Source organism: Doryrhamphus excisus, chromosome 4, assembly GCF_030265055.1.
Source record: "Doryrhamphus excisus isolate RoL2022-K1 chromosome 4, RoL_Dexc_1.0, whole genome shotgun sequence".
Classification (NCBI taxonomy): Eukaryota; Metazoa; Chordata; class Actinopteri; order Syngnathiformes; family Syngnathidae; genus Doryrhamphus; species Doryrhamphus excisus.
In genome coordinates, this window is record NC_080469.1 from 22,046,475 (window position 1) to 22,064,130 (window position 17,656).

Below are 17,656 nucleotides of genomic sequence, written 5' to 3' on the forward strand. Positions count from 1 at the left end.
ATTATCGCGCATGAAAGCGGTAATCTGACTCTATAATATAGTTTAGTCACAGGGGGAAAAAACAACTTAATGTTAATTTGAGATTTTTTTAAACCGTTTTGGAAAAAAGAAACACTTCTCTGTTTAACACGATAGTACAACATTGTAACTACATTTATAGGTCAGAAATGTGGAAAAAGCATAATAGGTCCTGTTTAAAATGAGTGTTGTGACATATTTCGTAGTAGAGTATGGGTGCTATTTTCATTACAATTAAGAAAACTGAAGAAAAAAACTAACAATAATAATAATTGAATAAACAAATAATTCTAAATAATTTATAAATAATAAATAACTTCAGACTAATAGTCATAATATTAGATTACAGTCCTGATATTAAGAAAAATATGTAAATTTCTGTGAAAAAGTTGTAATTTCACCAAACATTTTTTTTAAGTCTTAAAATTTAAAAGAAAAAAGTAAAAAAAAAATTGGAAAATTAGGTTAGGGAAAACACAAAAAAAGTAAAAATATTTTGAGAATAAAGTAAATTTTTCACCCCAAAAATATACGAAGAATCACAGGGGGAAAAAACACACTTAATGTTAATTTGAGATGTTTTAAACCATTTTGGAAAAAAGAAACACTTCTTTCGGTTTAACACGATAGTACAACATTGTAGCTACATTTATAGGTCAGAAATGTGGAAAAAGCATAATAGGTCCTGTTTAAAATGAGTGTTGTGACATATTTCGTAGTAGAGTATGTGTGCTATTTTCATTACAATTAAGAAAACTGAAGAAAAAAACAAAAATAATAATAATTGAATAAACAAATAATTCTAAATAATTTATAAATAAAATTCACACTAATAGTCATAAATATTAGATTACAGTCCTGATATTAAGAAAAATATGTAAATTTCTGTGAAAAAGTTGTAATTTCACCAAACATTTTTTTTAAGTCTTAAAATTTGAAAGAAAAAAGTAAAAAAAAAAATGGAAAATTAGGTTAGGGAAAACACAAAAAAAAGTTAAAATATTTTGAGAATAAAGTAAATTTTTCACCCCAAAAATATACGAAGAATCACAGGGGGAAAAACAGACTTAATGTTAATTTGAGATGTTTTAAACCATTTTGGAAAAAAGAAACACTTCTCTCGGTTTAACACGATAGTACAACATTGTAGCGACATTTATAGGTCAGAAATGTGGAAAAAGCATAATAGGTCCTGTTTAAAATGAGTGTTGTGACATATTTCATAGTAGAGTATGGGTGCTATTTTCATTACAATTAAGAAAACTGAAGAAAAAAAACAAAAATAATAATTGAATAAACAAATAATTCTAAATAATTTATAAATAAATTCACACTAATAGTCATATTAGATTACAGTCCTGATATTAAGAAAAATATGTAAATTTCTGTGAAAAAGTTGTAATTTCACCAAACATTTTTTAAGTCTTAAAATTTAAAAGAAAAAAGTAAAAAAAAAAAATAGAAAATTAGGTTGGGGAAAACACAAAAAAGTTAAAATATTTTGAGAATAAAGTAAAATTTTCACCCCAAAAATATACGAAGAAACTGCAAAAAAAAAAAAGTGTATAGCCACAATCATCATTGGGAAAATACAAAGATGATATTGACGCTTTGATAAGACAAGTGACAAAGAGAAGTAGAAAATTTATTGCAGTATTTGTTCCACCAAAAAGGTTATGAATCCCCTTTCCTCTTATTACTAAGGTGACCTAATACAACAAAATCTACATTTACAAAATATCCTCCTGCAATAGGCCACATATACTGCATGCGTAGTTTGAAATAGAATAAATTATATTCAGAGGACTCTTGCCATTGTACAGCATGGACAAATAAAATGGAACAAAAATAAAAATTCTTGTTTTTTTTTTCTTTTTTTGTTTTTCTTTCAAATATCTAAAAGCTAAAAGAAAAAAAAATTAGGTGCTAGTAGTATAATAAACTCGAAAATCACTTTAATAAGAACATCAAAAAGACTAATTTCCAACATTCACTTAAGGTTTTATTCTTTTTTTTTTTTTTTTACAGTTTTTTTGTCTTCAGAGATATAAACATTTTTAGTTTTTTGTTGTGTTAAACTATGATACAGTGGGAGTAGAAATGAGCAACTAGAATCGGCTGCACAACAGCGAAGGAACTCCCATGACAATGTTGACAAAACATTTCCCTCCAGGTTCTCCTCATTTCAGCCAATTATTCCTTTTTAATGCCTTCTGGATCCTAATCCTCTTGCACTTGTACACAGACAAACATAAGCAGTCCCTCTACTATAATAAGTCTTATAATAAGTCTTTTTCTTGAAAGAATAACTCATGTAAAAGTGTGTAGTGTCAAATAGTCTCGCCCTCTTGTGTTTTCTTATAAAAAAAATGACAAAGGAGGAGGGTATGAATCCAGTGAAGTTTGGCTGTGTGGCTGTAGGCGGCCTCTTGAGGTGGAAAAGGAGGAGGAGGTGAACTTTAACAATGTAAAAAATGGGAGCAAGGACAAAACAAAAAAACAAAACAATACAATAAACACGCAGGAGCCATTAGCTAGCTCCTCCTTCCCGCGCTGCATACAGAGAGCGTAAAGTCTGTACTATTTTGTTGCTCAGTTTGTGGTTGCTGGTCAAGGCAATCTTCTTGTAAATGATGTCCGACTCTTTGATAGTGTCCACCCAAGGCACCAGTTTGCGTCCGTCGCGCTTCTTAGCTTCAGCCCAGGGCCCTGAGTAGGAACCCGCCATCCAGTGGATGGTGTAACCGCTGGGGGTCTTCTGGACTACTCGCGCAATTTGCGGTCGGTCCTTGTACTTGGGGCAGCAAAGGCCGATAACGTCCATCACTTCTACTGTCTCGCTCATGCGGCCGGGGTCCGAGGGGTCGCCTACTCGCCTTGACCTCCGAGAGGACTAAGAGAGGAGACAATAAAATGCACAATGAAAGCCACTGTGATTTGTACACAATTGATGTTTCCCTTGCTATTATTTTACCCCTGGGGTCCTTTCGTCGCCATCACTGTCGTCGTCGTCCGTCTCTGGTCCTGCCTGATTGCGTGGACTGGGTCCCGACAAGGAACCCAAGCCTCCAAGAAGAGCGTTTATGGCTTTGTTTCGGATGTTAGCGCTGGCCGATGCTTCTCCTTCCTCGTCCTCCTCGTCCGGGTCCAGATGTTCCATAAGCATCTTGAACTGTGTCGAATTACAAAATAAAACATTTTTTTAGCTAGGAGACGAGGGTTCAATTCCACCCTCGGCCATCTCTGTGTGGAGTTTGCATGTTCTCCCCCGTGCATGCGTGGGTTTTCTCCGGGTACTCCGGTTTCCTCCCACATTCCAAAAACATGCTAGGTTAATTAGCGACTCCAAATTGTCCATAGGTATGAATGTGAGTGTGAATGGTTGTTTGTCTATATGTGCCCTGTGATTGGCTGGCCACCAGTCCAGGGTGTACCCCGCCTCTCACCCGAAGACAGCTGGGATAGGCTCCAGCACCCCCACGACCCTCGTGAGGATAAGTGGTAGAAAATGAATGAATGAATGTTTTGTTATTTTTGATAATTTGAATTATTATTATGAGACCCTTCATTATTGTTGCTCTGCTCGTTCTTCATGAGAGGCCTGGAAGTAGAGTTGACGGGAGGAGTTTAAAAAAAAAAAATTGCAAGTTCTTTCATTACTTATAATATTCCAATACATTTATGCATATCATGTAGACATGTCAAAAGAAAAGTCAATAAAATAATGCAATAATGTGAGTAAAATGGCAGCTGGTGTTGTTTTTTGTATTTTTTTTTAATGTAGTTATTTAGAAATTGGATTGCATGCGAGTATGAATCCCAATCCGAGTTTTATGGAAAACTAACATGAACAAAGGAAGGATAGAATGATGAAAATGTTCATCACTTACGTCCAGGTATTGTTTGACAATACGTCTCTTGACATCTTCCGTCAGCGTGGCGCGAGCCATGTTGTTGGAGATGAAGTCGAGGGTTTGTCGAGGGTGGAAGTGAACGTTGATTTTTCTGTTCACCGCCTTATCGTACACCTTGGCCGACTCTGTTGGAGAGTACTTTTGGATTTTGCTGCAAGAAGACCAAAAATGCGGTGAGGGGTTACGAGAAGAAGTTTGGAATGGAGAACTGAAAGGATGTTTAATAGCTCGTACCCGTCTGAGAAGCCGTACTGGTTCTTCAGATGCTGTTTGAGCACCAGCAGCAAAAGGATGCCTTGCACGGAGTTGGCGAAGTCCAAAAGGCCCGTGGGATTGTCTGGGAGGAGCCTCATGACCTTTTCCGCATCGTCCATATTCAGATCGTCCAGATCGGATTCGGACTCTGAAGTCTCGGAGCCTGCTACTGCTTTTCTGGCCTTTTTGGGCCGCTGTACTACATCGTCTTCGCTGTTGTGTGCATCGTCACTCCTGGGGGAGTCGCAGTTCATTCTGTCCTCGTCGTCCTCCCCGTCTGATGTGCTCTTCCACTCCTTCTTGACGCTCTTCTCCTTCCGCCTCGGCTCCTTTAGCAAAAGCTGGACAGACAGGAAATGAATGTTAGCACAATTTTAGTACCTTGCATTTGTGTTAGATTCCCTACCTCTTTAAAGGTTTGCAAAAGGTTGCTTCCGGACACGGATAAACAGATGTCGATGTGGTGCATGATGAAAAGCGGTTCCTCCTGGCTCTGGTATGGAAAACAGGCCAGGTTGTCCGCTATAAACAGCAACATGTTCACATCTGTCCTCTGAAAAGTAGAAAATAGGACGTGTGTTGAGGGACCAATGCCTGAAAACAAACTCAATTTACTCTAGTTAAGCTTTAGGTCTGCTAGACTCACGGAGCTGTCGTCAAAGAGGTTCAGCAACGAGATGAGGAACGCTCGCCGGTGCTGCCGGTTCCCTCGGATCATGGAGAAGAGGTGCGAGCAGAGAGCCGAGTTGGTCTCGTCCTGCCTGAAGCCTCGTATGATGGTCCTCCGGGACAACTCGATGGACTGCTGCAAATTGAAGGACATCTTCATCCCGGCCACAGCCTTCATCTGATATGAGGGGGGGAGAAAGTTAGCATCATTTCCATAATTAAGAGTCATCAGGTGTAAAAACAAACACCTTTTTAATCAGGCTTTTAACTAATATTTTTAAATTTTTCTTATGTTTGTATCTTTTTAGTCCTATTTTTTGTTCTTAGTCTTCAGCTTTTAACTCCCGTGTTTTGTTTTTATCTTTTTAGTCCTATTTTATGCTCTTAGTCTTCAGCTTTTAACTCCAAGTGTTTTGTTTTTATCTTTTTAGTCCTATTTTATTCTCTTAGTCTTCAGCTTTTAACTCCAAGTGTTTTGTTTTTATCTTTTTAGTCCTATTTTATGCTCTTAGTCTTCAGCTTTTAACTCCAGTGTTTTGTTTTTATCTTTTTAGTCCTATTTTATGCTCTTAGTCTTCAGCTTTTAACTCCAAGTGTTTTGTTTTTATCTTTTTTGTCCTATTTAATGCTCTTAGTCTTCAGCTTTTAACTCCAAGTGTTTTGTTTTTATCTTTTTTGTCCTATTTTATGCTCTTAGTCTTCAGCTTTTAACTCCAACTGTTTTGTTTTTACCTTTTTAGTCCTATTTTATGCTCTTAGTCTTCAGCGTTTAACTCCAAGTGTTTTGTTTTTATCTTTTTAGTCCTATTCTATGCTCTTAGTCTTCAGCTTTTAACTCCAGTGTTTTGTTTTTATCTTTTTAGTCCTATTTTATGCTCTTAGTCTTCAGCTTTTAACTCCAAGTGTTTTGTTTTTATCTTTTTAGTCCTATTCTATGCTCTTAGTCTTCAGCTTTTAACTCCAGTGTTTTGTTTTTATCTTTTTAGTCCTATTTTATGCTCTTAGTCTTCAGCTTTTAACTCCAAGTGTTTTGTTTTTATCTTTTTAGTCCTATTTTATGCTCTTAGTCTTCAGCTTTTAACTCCGGTGTTATGTTTTTATCTTTTTAGTCCTATTTTATGCTCTTAGTCTTCAGCTTTTAACTCCGGTGTTTTGTTTTTATCTTTTTAGTCCTATTTTTTGCTCTTAGTCTTCAGGTTTTAGCTCCAAGTGTTTTGTTTTTATCTTTTTAGTCCTATTTTATGCTCTTAGTCTTCAGCTTTTAACTCCAGTGTTTTGTTTTTATCTTTTTAGTCCTATTTTATGCTCTTAGTCTTCAGCTTTTAACTCCAAGTGTTTTGTTTTTATCTTTGTAGTCCCATTTTATGCTCTTAGTCTTCAGCTTTTAACTCCAGTGTTTTGTTTTGATCTTTTTAGTCCCATTTTATGCTCTTAGTCTTCAGCTTTTAACTCCAAGTGTTTTGTTTTTATCTTTTTAGTCCCATTTTATGCTTTTAGTCTTTAGCTTTTAACTCCAGTGTTTCCTCAGGGGGGGTCCTCCACACTGGGGGCTGTGTCGGGTCTGCTGAGGGGGTGCCATCCTTGGGTCCCTTTGACCCGGCCGGCTGGGGGTTCCTCCCTTTAATGTGGGGGTCCGCCCGTCTGTCGGAGTGCTGGTCCTCCGATGGCACGGCCTGCAGCTCCTCCCAGTGTGGACGGCCCCAAAGGTGGCGTTTCCTTGATCCTCAGTGCCATGCTATGTCTCCCTACTGTGTGTGATTGTGTGTGGTGTGTGTGTGTGTGTGGGGGGGGGGGGGGTCTAGTATGGAGGGTGGGAAGGAGGGGCTTTCTTTTGTTTCTTTGTTTTTTCCTTTTAATTGTGGTAATTGTTTTCATTCTGTAAAGCACTTTGTGTTGCATGTCTTTGCAGGAAAAGTGCTATACAAATAAAGTTGATTTGATTTGAAGTATGCATCAATTCATCAGGGCGTGGGGCCTTTAAGAGTGGAGGCCACTAGATCAGGAAACACTGTCCAAATTATTTTAAATACCTTAATTGTATTTATACATTATACAAATGATAAATAACGAATAATACGCATCGCTATGTGATAAAGATGAATGGATTGCAAGGTTGATGATGCAGATGCCGACTCACATGAATGAACCCTGTGTACTTCTTGTCAATCTCAACCAGCTGCTGGTCAGCTTTGTTCCTCATGCTGGGCTCCGGGTCGGTTCCCATGGCGATCAGGTAAGGTACACACTTGTCAAATTAAATGGAAAGAAAATTAAAGAATGCTATTTAATGCAGTCGATTTGATAATTGAACTCCAAGACAGGAGGGTGGTTTGAGTGCTCACCTGCACCGGATGGATGAGGCCCTGGTTCAGCGTGAGCGCAATGACGTTGAGAGCAAAGTTCCGTACACTGGTCTGCGTGTGGAAAAATGCCTCCAACACCTGTTTCAGATAAAGCTGCATAATGGAGCTGCTCATTCCCGAAGAAATGTCACCCATCTCTTTCAGATCCTCCTGTTTTGAAAGTTTCTTCCCTGCAAAGAAAAAAAAATAAAAAATGACGTATCTCCCTCCTACTTATTGATTGATGTTGCATGAGGTGTATTGTCTTGAAATGTACATTCTCTGTCTGCTTCCTGCATCCTCGTGTCCTCCTCCTGCAGGTATGTCTGCAGGTTTTTGAGGATCTGGATTTTGAGGTTGATGGATGAGGCACTGTCAGCCAGGATGCCATTGTACAAGGACTTCACCTCAGGCACAAACATTTGGCTGGGATGCATGATGACGAGGAAGCCTGAAACAACAAAAACACAAAATTCAAGCCTGAATAAAAAAATCCTTGACTTTAAACTTATACCCGAGAGCAACACAATGCGGCATCATAGTGTGCCGAGTTAATATTTAGACATTTTGGCACTTACAGTAAACCTCGGATATATCAGACTCGGATATATCGGAAATTCGCTCACAACGGACAGATAAAAAAGAACCAATTTTTCTGTAATGCATTTCCAATAAAAATTCATTGCATATATCGGATTTTTTATAACGGATTTTGCCTATTTCGGACAAAATCTCCAGTCCTGTTCCAATGCATTTCCATTAAATTTCCCTCGCATATATCGGATGGCCGCATCGTGGCACTCCGATTCGCCGAATCGTGACAGGCCGCTATACGACGTCATTTGCAGCGTTGCCGGGGCCTAGCTTAATTAACAATTTCTTATGCTCAGAGTCAAATAAAGTTAAATTCTCATTACCTAACGTCTCTTTTCATTGCCCAGTCCAGGTACATTGGAAACATAGTCAAGGAAGTGCCTTTTTATTACGGATAAAATCTGATTTACGCATATACCGGATATAAATCTGATATATGCGTAAAACTGACATTTTCCGGTATACGCATATAACGGATTTCGCTTATACAGTAAACCTTGGATATATCGGATTCAATTGTTCCCACTGGTTTTGTCCGATATAAGCGAAATCCGTTATATGCGTATACCGGAAAATGTCCGTTTTACGCATATATCGATCTATATCCGGTATATGCGTAAATCGGATTTTATCCGATCATTCACTGCTGTGCTAGTATTATTGATGTCACTCACTTTTATATTTGTCCTAAATCTGGAGCCAGGAGAAAGACAATAGCCAGTGACATCAACAAGATTAGCATAACGATGCGGCCATCCGATATATGCGAGGGAAATTTAATGGAAATGCATTGGAACGGGACTGGAGATTTTGTCCGAAATAGGCGAAATCCGTTATAAAAAATCCGATATATGCAATGAATTTTTATTGGAAATGCATTGCAGAAAAATTGGTTCTTTTTTATCTGTCCGTTGTGAGCGAATTTCCGATATATCCGAGTCCGATATATCCGAGGTTTACTGTACTACCTCACTCATATTTATTTATTTAACAACCCATTACAATACACTCATATGTGTACATTCTGTATACACCAGTCATTATTTGCACTATGACCCATTTACCATTGCACTAAAATTAATATATCTGCAATATGTCTGCTCCTGCGCAATACTATGTGTATATTTTGGATATCTTGTACATATCTTGTTAAATTGTCTTTTATATACTTTTACTATATACTTTTTTTTTTTTAACTTGACTACTGCATTGAAAGGAGAAGCTCTCCAATCTCGTTGTACATCTTGTATAATGACAATAAAGGCCATTCCATTCCATTCCATTCCATTACCTAAACCGATGATAGCTTTACTTTTGACTTCCTCGTCCTCGTGTTTGGTGAAGTACAGCAGCAGCTCTAGAACTTTCTCCTTGATGACAACCTGCAGTCCGAAAAAAGATGGTGAAACAACAAACGAATGAAAATGAATGAATGAGTGAATGAGTGAAGGAAGGAAGGAAGGAAGGAGGGAAGGAAGGAAGGAAAGAGGGAAGGGAAGGAAGGAAGCAAGGAAGCAAGGAAGGAAGGAAGGAAGGAAAGGAAGGAAGGAAGGAAGGAAGGAAGGAAGGAAGGAAAAAAGGAAGGAAGGAAGGAAGGAAGGAAGAAAGGAAAAAAGGAAGGAAGGAAGGAAGGAGGGAAGGAAGGAAGGAGGGAAGGAAGGAGGGAAGGAGGGAAGGAAGGAGGGAAGGAAGGAGGGAAGGAGGGAAGGAAAGGAAGGAAAGGAAGGAAGGAAGGAAGGAAGAAAGGAAGGAGGGAAGGAGGGAAGGAAAGGAAGGAAGGAAGGAAGGAAGGAAGGAGGGGAGGAAAGGAAGGAAGGAAGGAAGGAGGGAAGGAAGGAGGGAAGGAAAGGAGGGAAGGAAAGGAAGGAAGGAAGGAGGGGAGGAAAGGATGGAAGGAAGGAAGGAAGGATGGAAGGAAGGAAGGAAGGAAGGAAGGAGGGAAGGAAAGGAAGGAAGGAAGGAAGGAAGGAAGGAAGAAAGGAAAGGAAGGAAGGAAGGAGGGGAGGAAAGGAAGGAAGGAGGGAAGGAAGGAGGGAAGGAAAGGAAGGAAGGAAGGAAGGAAGGAGGGAAGGAAAGGAGGGCAGGAAAGGAAGGAAGGAGGGAAGGAAAGGAAGGAAGAAAGGAGGGAAGAAAGGAAGGAAGAAAGGAAGGAAGAAAGGAAGAAAGGAGGGAAGGAAAGGAAGGTAGGGGGGAAGGAAAGAGGGAAGGAACGGAAGGAAGGAAGGAAGGAAGGAAGGAAGGAAGGAAGGAAGGAAGGAAAGGAAGGAAGAGTGTTTGCTTGCCCCCCCCCCCCATCACTTTTAACTCATTACCTTGTTGGTGCCCTTGAACTCCTCCAGGTCAAAATCAAAGTGCCGGGCCAGGGCGCCCACAGTGAAGAGCGATCGCAGCAGGAAAGGCTTGTTTGCTACCAACGTTGTGCTGTTAGGATCGTCTTGATGCTGGACCTTCAACTTGTTAAGTGCACCTGGAGGTAAAAAAAACAAAAACAAAAAAGGTGAGGTCACGTTTTGTCGTAAAGCTCCATTTGAGCGGAGGAATATGTATCTCACCGTAGAATTTGTTGAAGCACGCCAAGACAAACTTGTAGTTGTGTGTTACTTTGTTAACGACAGCCCCCAGACAGCTAACGCAGTGCTGGACCACCTATAGAAAAGAGGAATGGAGTTAGATAGATAGATGGTGTAATTAGATATTACACTTTGTCAATTATAATAAAAAATAGTAAGAATGGACAGCAAGACATCATTGCTTCAAAAATTGGTTTGAGCACAGACCTAAAACCTTGCTTCTTAATGCACAAGACTAGACACACACAAACTAATAAACACGTCTAAAAACCTCAGGTAGGGCTTAACAAGAAGATACTGATGTTTGGGTTGGTCACCTGTCCAGACACAGTCTCAAGTTCTTGTTTTTTTAATGCATAAGATTAGACACATGCAATCCAGAAAATAAGTAAATGTCACAAAAAAGTGGGCTAATAAATTGACACAAAAAGACTGCGGATTTCAGAAAACAGATGGAATGATACAGCACTCTACAAGAAGCAATGAAGTCTGGAAAATTAAATAATTAAAAATAAAAAAAAATCGAAAAATTGTTAACTACACTAAACCTCGGATATATCGGACTCGGATATATCGGAAATTCGCTCACAACGGACAGATAAAAAAAGAACCGATTTTTCTGTAATGCATTTCCAATAAAAATTCATTGCATATATCGGATTTTTTATAACGGATTTCGCCTATTTCGGACAAAATCTCCAGTCCCGTTCCAATGCATTTCCATTAAATTTCCCTCGCATATATCGGATGGCCGCATCGTGGCGCTCCGATTCGCCGAATCGTGACAGGCCGCTATACGACGTCATTTGCAGCGTTGCCTGCGTGTCCAGGTACATTGGAAACATAGTCAAGGAAGTGCCTTTTTATAACGGATAAAATCCGATTTACGCATATACCGGATATAAATCCGATATATGCGTAAAACGGACATTTTCCGGTATACGCATATAACGGATTTCGCTTATATCGGACAAAACCAGTGGGAACAATTGAATCCGATATGTCCGAGGTTTACTGTATAATGATGAAAATGGTAATATTAATGATGATTATAATGATGTAATAATGATAAAGATTATAACAATAATGATAATAATAATAATAATAACATTACAATGATAATAATAACAGGGGAACAAGACAGTGGCATGAACATGATTATATCTTGCAAAAAGGGGTAGGCATTTATAAGCTTTTGCTTCAGCCTACTCCTTTTCGGCTTGTTATTAGATAGTTGAATACAAATTTAAATAATGTAAAGTTATATTTTGATTGATGTAAGAAATGCACTGTAATGTTTCATATATTTGCCCAAAAGGGAAAAAAAAAATAATAATAAGATGTTGGTGTTTTGTTTTGGGTTCTTTCATTTTCTGTATGTGACCCTCATTACACCTCTGACTTAGTGTATACTACCAAGTGCATGCTACATGCTACATGCTACAGCAGCTTCACTACACTGCTGAATTTTAAGACCATTTAAGACCTTGTCTGATAGATATCTAAAGAAAAGCAGTGGCAACACCTACAGTCATTCCATATTTGATGATGAGCTTCATGAGATCTTCCTCGATGGTGGCAAGGAACGTTTCACTAGGGTGCTCCATCAGCGGTACCACCAGCTCCAAGATCTTGGCCACATTACATATAACCATGAAGTCATTGGCAGTCTGCAGAAGACATAAAAGAACAGCCGTCGGTGTGGAAATACACAGGCAAAGTATTTCTACTGCTAAGTCTGGAAATGCAGTACTTACATTACACTTGGTGGTGAGGTAAGGCTGCATGGTCATGGCGTGTTTGACCATCAGCTGGGCCCTGATCTTGCTGAAGAGGTACAAGGTGGTGATGCAGGCCACCAACCGTGTGGAGTTCACACCCTTGTTCTCTGCAACGCGAAAGAGGACATGCGTGTTTACAAGCACACTTAAAAGTCAAGTCTAAATACAAAGCGTTACAGACCTGCGAGAGACTCTTCGTATTTCAGGATGTGCTCTACTAGATTGTCCACCAGCTGCACGCAGGCCTTCTTGGCTGGTTTATACGACGCGTCCTCCTCAGATTTGAGAAGCTAAAACAAGAGGGACTGTGTTAACTTCCACTTCTGCGTATTTTGCGACAATACAAGACCTACATTCTGAAGAAGCTGCTCAAACCAGTCGTAGCCAGTGTCTCGACATGCGGCGACCTGGTGAAAAAGAAATAGAACGTCACTGAGATAGCTGGTCAATCAATCATTTTATGAAGTGAAACTGTTCCACTTTGCCGTGGCACACTAGTGTACCTTGAGAAACCGCCAGGTGTGCCGTGAGGAATTATCCAATATCACTTTTTTATCATTAACATTGATTAATCATCATTTGCAAATATTATGTCAATAGCCATGAATATATGGACCCAAATATTCCAATTGCATTTGGTATATTTGCGGAAAAACGGAAAGAATTGAACAGGGATGGAATATTCCTTTCCCCAATCCAATTCAGGTATCAGGTATCTTCTTCTTCGTGGTGTTTTTCTTCTTCTGTTGTTTATTGGCGGTTGGCAAGCAGCTTTCATGTGCATTACCGCCATCTGTGGAACAGAATCTAAACCCTTCTATACTTTATTCACAAGTGCAGTTTTATTAAAAAAAGAAAATATATATCTATATAAAACATGTCCTGAGTTTAATTACGTTTGATTAATGTTCATGTTAAAGGTTAAATAACTGTTAATAGTTATCCTCGCTATCCGTGTGGAAGTGGTAAGTTTTTGGCTATTTAAGTTTAAAGGAAATAATTAAAGGCTACCGTTTAGGTCGCTAGCTCTCTAGTTTGCGAGTTAGCATGTGTCTCAAGACCCTGCAGTTGCGCAATATGTCCAGTTTTATTAAAAAAGAAAATATATATCTATATAAAACATGTCCCGAGTTTAATTATAAAATATTAGCAAGATTTGAATTTGATCTTTTCCTGTTTAAATTTATCCCGGGTGTGTTCTTTCAGCGCATGCTGAGATATGACGTAACACGCAGATCCAGACGTTCTTCACTTTTAAAAAATGGAGGCCAGCAATCGGCACTGGACTGCTAAGCAAAGTATGTTTTGAAGACTGGACAGACGAAAAACTGACAATACGGAGTTATTCCAACAAGTGAAAGAAAAACTCGGGGAAACCGGTATCACGTGATGTTGATGTTTACGTTTTACTGGGCATGCTCTATTGACTATTCTGTTGGATTTTCACGGTGCATGTAGACAAGAGATTGGAATATTCCTTTCCATGGATACCATTGTTTCCTGAAAGGTCATTTGGAAAGAGAAAACTCGTGGCTACTGTCGAGTGTCTGTGGTGTAAAGACTAGCATAGCAATGTAATATTGGTCCCTGTGGCAACACCTACCTTGTTCCTCCGATAGACGTATTGTTACATTTTTGGTTAGTGGTGTGCTACAAAATTTTTCCAATGTAAAAAACGTGCCGTGGCTCAAAAAAGATTGAAAAACACTATGTTATGTTACTTACCACGTCTGTGATGTTAAGGATCTTTCTAGTCATGGTCTCTTTGTCGTGGGCCGAAGTCGGAGTAAACCACAACTTCTGGAATGTCTCATTCACTAATTTCTATGAGCAAAAAATATCATAGATAAGGTGGGCTGATGAATTTGCATGGAATATATTGAAATGTTGAGCATTTGGTGCATACCTTGATGCCCTCCTCATCATTGACCCTGCGGATCATCCTCACGCACATCTCTGTGATTTTACTGAAGGTCGGCTGCTCCAAACAAATGTCTCGCAGGATCTTGATCACTCGCTTCCTTACACTGATACCAGTATCCTGTCGGCCAAAACGTACCCGGTCATTAGCATAATAAAATGTGCATATTTATTTATATTTATAACAACCCATTACAATACACTCATCTGTATACACCAGACATTATTGCACTATGACCCATTGATCATTGCACTAAAATTAATATATCTGCTCCTGCATATGCTCCTGTGCAATACTATGTGTATATTTTGGATATCTTGTATGTATCTTGTTAAATTGTTTTTTTTACTCTACTTTATATACTTTTTTTTGTTTTTTTTAAACTTGACTACTGCACTGAAAGGAGAAGCTCTCCAATTTCGTTGTACATCTTGTATAATGACAATAAAGGCCATTCCATTCCATTCCAAATGCATTGAGAACAGTGGTTGTTGTTTCCTGTGTGCAGTTGCATATTTCCAACACTGGGTGGCAGTATATGACTATAATAAAGAGTGTGAACTCTAGGTGAACCCTAGCGATTTCCATGACAACAGGCATAACAATATGAATGTGGCAGTTCCAGATGCTCAGAAGCGATTAACACAGACTGCATTCTGAAATAAACAGCATATCCAATTAGTGACAAAAATATATATTGTTGCATAGTTATTTATAGTCCGTGCAGACTTTTAGAAGTATTTCAAAATAGATGTTTTGTTAGAATGTTTTTCCATCTTTCATGGTTAGAACTCCTCTAGTGTCAACAAGATGCAGCAAACATGACTCTTCCGTTGATGATGGAGCCAACTCGACTGTTCCTGAGGTGACTCAACCAGTCATAGTTTATACTGCAGTAATTCAAAAAAAGTGATATGAAGCGTCTGTGTCACTGTTTGTTAATAAAGCGTCACTAAGTGTCAGTAACATTACACTGATGAGACAATCGCCACCTCAGGTCAAAGGTTACTAAAGGGTTGTTGTTTCATGTCTATGGAGCTAAATAATGGTTAAAAACAGTGTTTACAAGGTCATAAACAGGTTTTTTACTCTCTAACTCAGGGGTCTCAAACACGCGGCCCGCGGGCCAAATGTGGCCCGCAGGACACCAGTTTGAGGCCCCCGCCTTGATATGAAAGTTTAACGTTAGTGCGGCCCGCGCAAGTTTGATATGGATGCTGTATGGTATCATGTACCCAGAAACAATTATTACATTTGATTAATGTTCATGTTAAAGGTTAAATAACTGTTAATAGTTATCCTCCCTATCCGTGTGGAAGTGGTAAGTTTTTGGCTTTTTTAAGTTTAAAGTAAATAACTTGAAGGCTACCGTTTAGGTCGCTAGCTCTCTAGTTTGCGAGTTAGCATGTGTCTCAAGACCCTGCAGTTGCGCAATATGTTGTAAATAAAAAGAGTATAAATGTGACTATAGTCGTGTTTTGTCATGTCTACAGGGCTCTAATAATGCTTTGTTCATTTTAATCTGAAAAAATAATTTGTCTACCCACCAACTATATGTGGTTTCTTAAGTTTTTATTATTTGCCGTTTTATTATTATTATTATATTTATTTATTTATTGCTGATTGATTTTCTTTATTCTTGATTTATTTATTTTTCATCTTATTTTGTGTAGAAAAATAAAAAGTAACATATTTGAGAATAGTGGAATGTTTTATCAGAGCTTTTCTTGTAGAAAATCGGAACCAAAGCAAAGTTTATTATTTTTCTGTTTTTAATAAATGTGTTTTTTTGGAAAACTTGTTGCGGCTCAGTCTCACCCAGACCCTAGCTCCAGTGGCCCCCAAGTAAATTGAGTTTGATAGTAGTAGAGCCCTCTAGACATAGAATAACACCCCTATAGTCACCTTTACACTCATTTTCCCCAATACAGCAAATATAATCAGAAAATAAGCCATTTAAGAGATAAATAAGACTTGTGTGTTTCAATAAATATATTCCGGACATGTAGGGAGGAAGTGACGATGGGGATTTAGACTTTAGTTTTAGTTTGAATGGTACCCCCTGTTGTTGTTATTGTCATTATCCCCAAATAAATAGAGTTTGAGACCCCTGCTCTAAGTATAAAAATATTCTTGAAATTGACTTCTTGTGGTTGAGTCTGGGACCAATGAACCACGATGGAGAAAAACATACCAGGATCCTCTCGATGAGCATGTCGTAGTACTGCTCCGTGAGTTGAGGTCTGCTGAGGACGAATTTGCCCAACAACTCCACGGCTGCCTCCCTCACACTTGTAGAGTTGTCCATCAGTCGGCCATGGACTCCGCGCTGCATGTCCGACTACGGAATCACAGCCGTGTCAGTCGACAAAAACGACAGTAGGACACTTAATGGAGAGAATGGACGTCAACACATACTCGAGCCAGTATGCTGGGGTCCACTGCCACGACCTCAGAGAGACATTTCATGGCTTTTGTCCTCACAGCTATGGCACTTTCTCCAAGGACTCTCAATATCTAAAGAATAAAATATCAGGTAGAAATCAGAATAGTCAGTAGAAATCAATACAGATAGGTGTTACCAAGTATTACCTGTGTTAAATAAATATCAAAGCTCTGTGCAAACGGCCTCATGGAGGCCAAATAACGCACAATCAGACAGGAGTCCTCGTAGTCCACAGTGTCAGAATTCATCCTGTAAAAAGAAAAGGAAAGGAAAGACGTCAGAAAAATTGCAAACACGACCACAAGGTCCAGGACTTTGACGTTGGCTTACTTTAGAGTGGCGAAATGAGCCGGTGTGGTTTTGATGATGGTGCGCAGGAACTTTTTGCGCTTCTCGGCCCGCTGCATAATTTCACCCGTGGTTTCCACCTCCTTGGCGTGTTGCGGCCCATCCGATGAGTCGTCATCCTTCGGATTCTGATTGCGCATGGACTTCTCCGCTTCCGTGGTGGCGTCCCGGAACCACTGAGCGATGTAGAACTTTCTGGCAAACTAGATAGCAAAAACAGGCGTCAACAAACATCCACTCATTTGACATTGTACCTTTAAATTTGATGATATCATAAATTGCTTTAGCTCTCAGGGTTGCTGCTGGCAAACTGTTTGCACTTTACAAATGCCGTGGCGATAGGAACAAGCTCCTGGCTTCAAATGGCTGATAAGGTTTAATGCAGGGGTCTCAAACTCAATTTACTTGGGGGCCCACTGGAGCTAGGGTCTGGGTAAGACTGGGCCACATCAGGTTTTCCAAAAAAAAAAAAACGCATTTATTAAAAACAGAAAAATATACAAACTTTTTCAGTGCTTTGATTCCGATTTTCTACAATAAAAGCGCTGATAAAACATTCCACTGTTCTCAAATATCTTAATTTTTATTTTTCTGCATAAAATAAGATTAAAAATAAATAAATCAAGAATAAAGAAAATCAATCAATCAGTAATAAATAAATAAATATTATAATAATAATAAAACGGCAAATAATAAAAACTTAAGAAACCACATATAGTTGGTGGGTAGACAAATTATTTTTTTCAGATTAAAATGACCAAAGCATTATTAGAGCCCTGTAGACATGACAAAACACGA

The 17,656-nt window shown here is 38.8% G+C and overlaps 1 protein-coding gene across 3 annotated transcripts in view; it reads right to left on the bottom strand.

Annotated features, from left to right (window-relative positions):
* Positions 1-1,642: 1,642 nt before the first annotated feature.
* Positions 1,643-17,656, bottom strand: part of nipbla (NIPBL cohesin loading factor a) — a 39,902-nt gene continuing 23,888 nt past the window's right edge. For all 3 annotated transcript variants that reach the window (XM_058070478.1, XM_058070477.1, XM_058070476.1), the window contains exons 28-49: positions 16,841-17,061; positions 16,657-16,759; positions 16,483-16,581; positions 16,259-16,405; positions 14,050-14,184; positions 13,869-13,967; positions 12,497-12,550; positions 12,325-12,433; positions 12,120-12,250; positions 11,892-12,032; positions 10,345-10,438; positions 10,105-10,259; positions 9,084-9,174; positions 7,476-7,649; positions 7,199-7,389; positions 6,994-7,101; positions 4,834-5,034; positions 4,594-4,740; positions 4,167-4,528; positions 3,909-4,083; positions 2,993-3,190; positions 1,643-2,911 (exon numbers count right to left, since the gene is read on the bottom strand). In XM_058070478.1, coding sequence (XP_057926461.1) covers positions 2,549-2,911; positions 2,993-3,190; positions 3,909-4,083; positions 4,167-4,528; positions 4,594-4,740; positions 4,834-5,034; positions 6,994-7,101; positions 7,199-7,389; positions 7,476-7,649; positions 9,084-9,174; positions 10,105-10,259; positions 10,345-10,438; positions 11,892-12,032; positions 12,120-12,250; positions 12,325-12,433; positions 12,497-12,550; positions 13,869-13,967; positions 14,050-14,184; positions 16,259-16,405; positions 16,483-16,581; positions 16,657-16,759; positions 16,841-17,061 — 3,498 coding nt within the window. In that variant the 3' untranslated portion in view covers positions 1,643-2,548. The remainder of the gene's footprint in view (positions 2,912-2,992; positions 3,191-3,908; positions 4,084-4,166; positions 4,529-4,593; positions 4,741-4,833; positions 5,035-6,993; positions 7,102-7,198; positions 7,390-7,475; positions 7,650-9,083; positions 9,175-10,104; positions 10,260-10,344; positions 10,439-11,891; positions 12,033-12,119; positions 12,251-12,324; positions 12,434-12,496; positions 12,551-13,868; positions 13,968-14,049; positions 14,185-16,258; positions 16,406-16,482; positions 16,582-16,656; positions 16,760-16,840; positions 17,062-17,656) is intronic.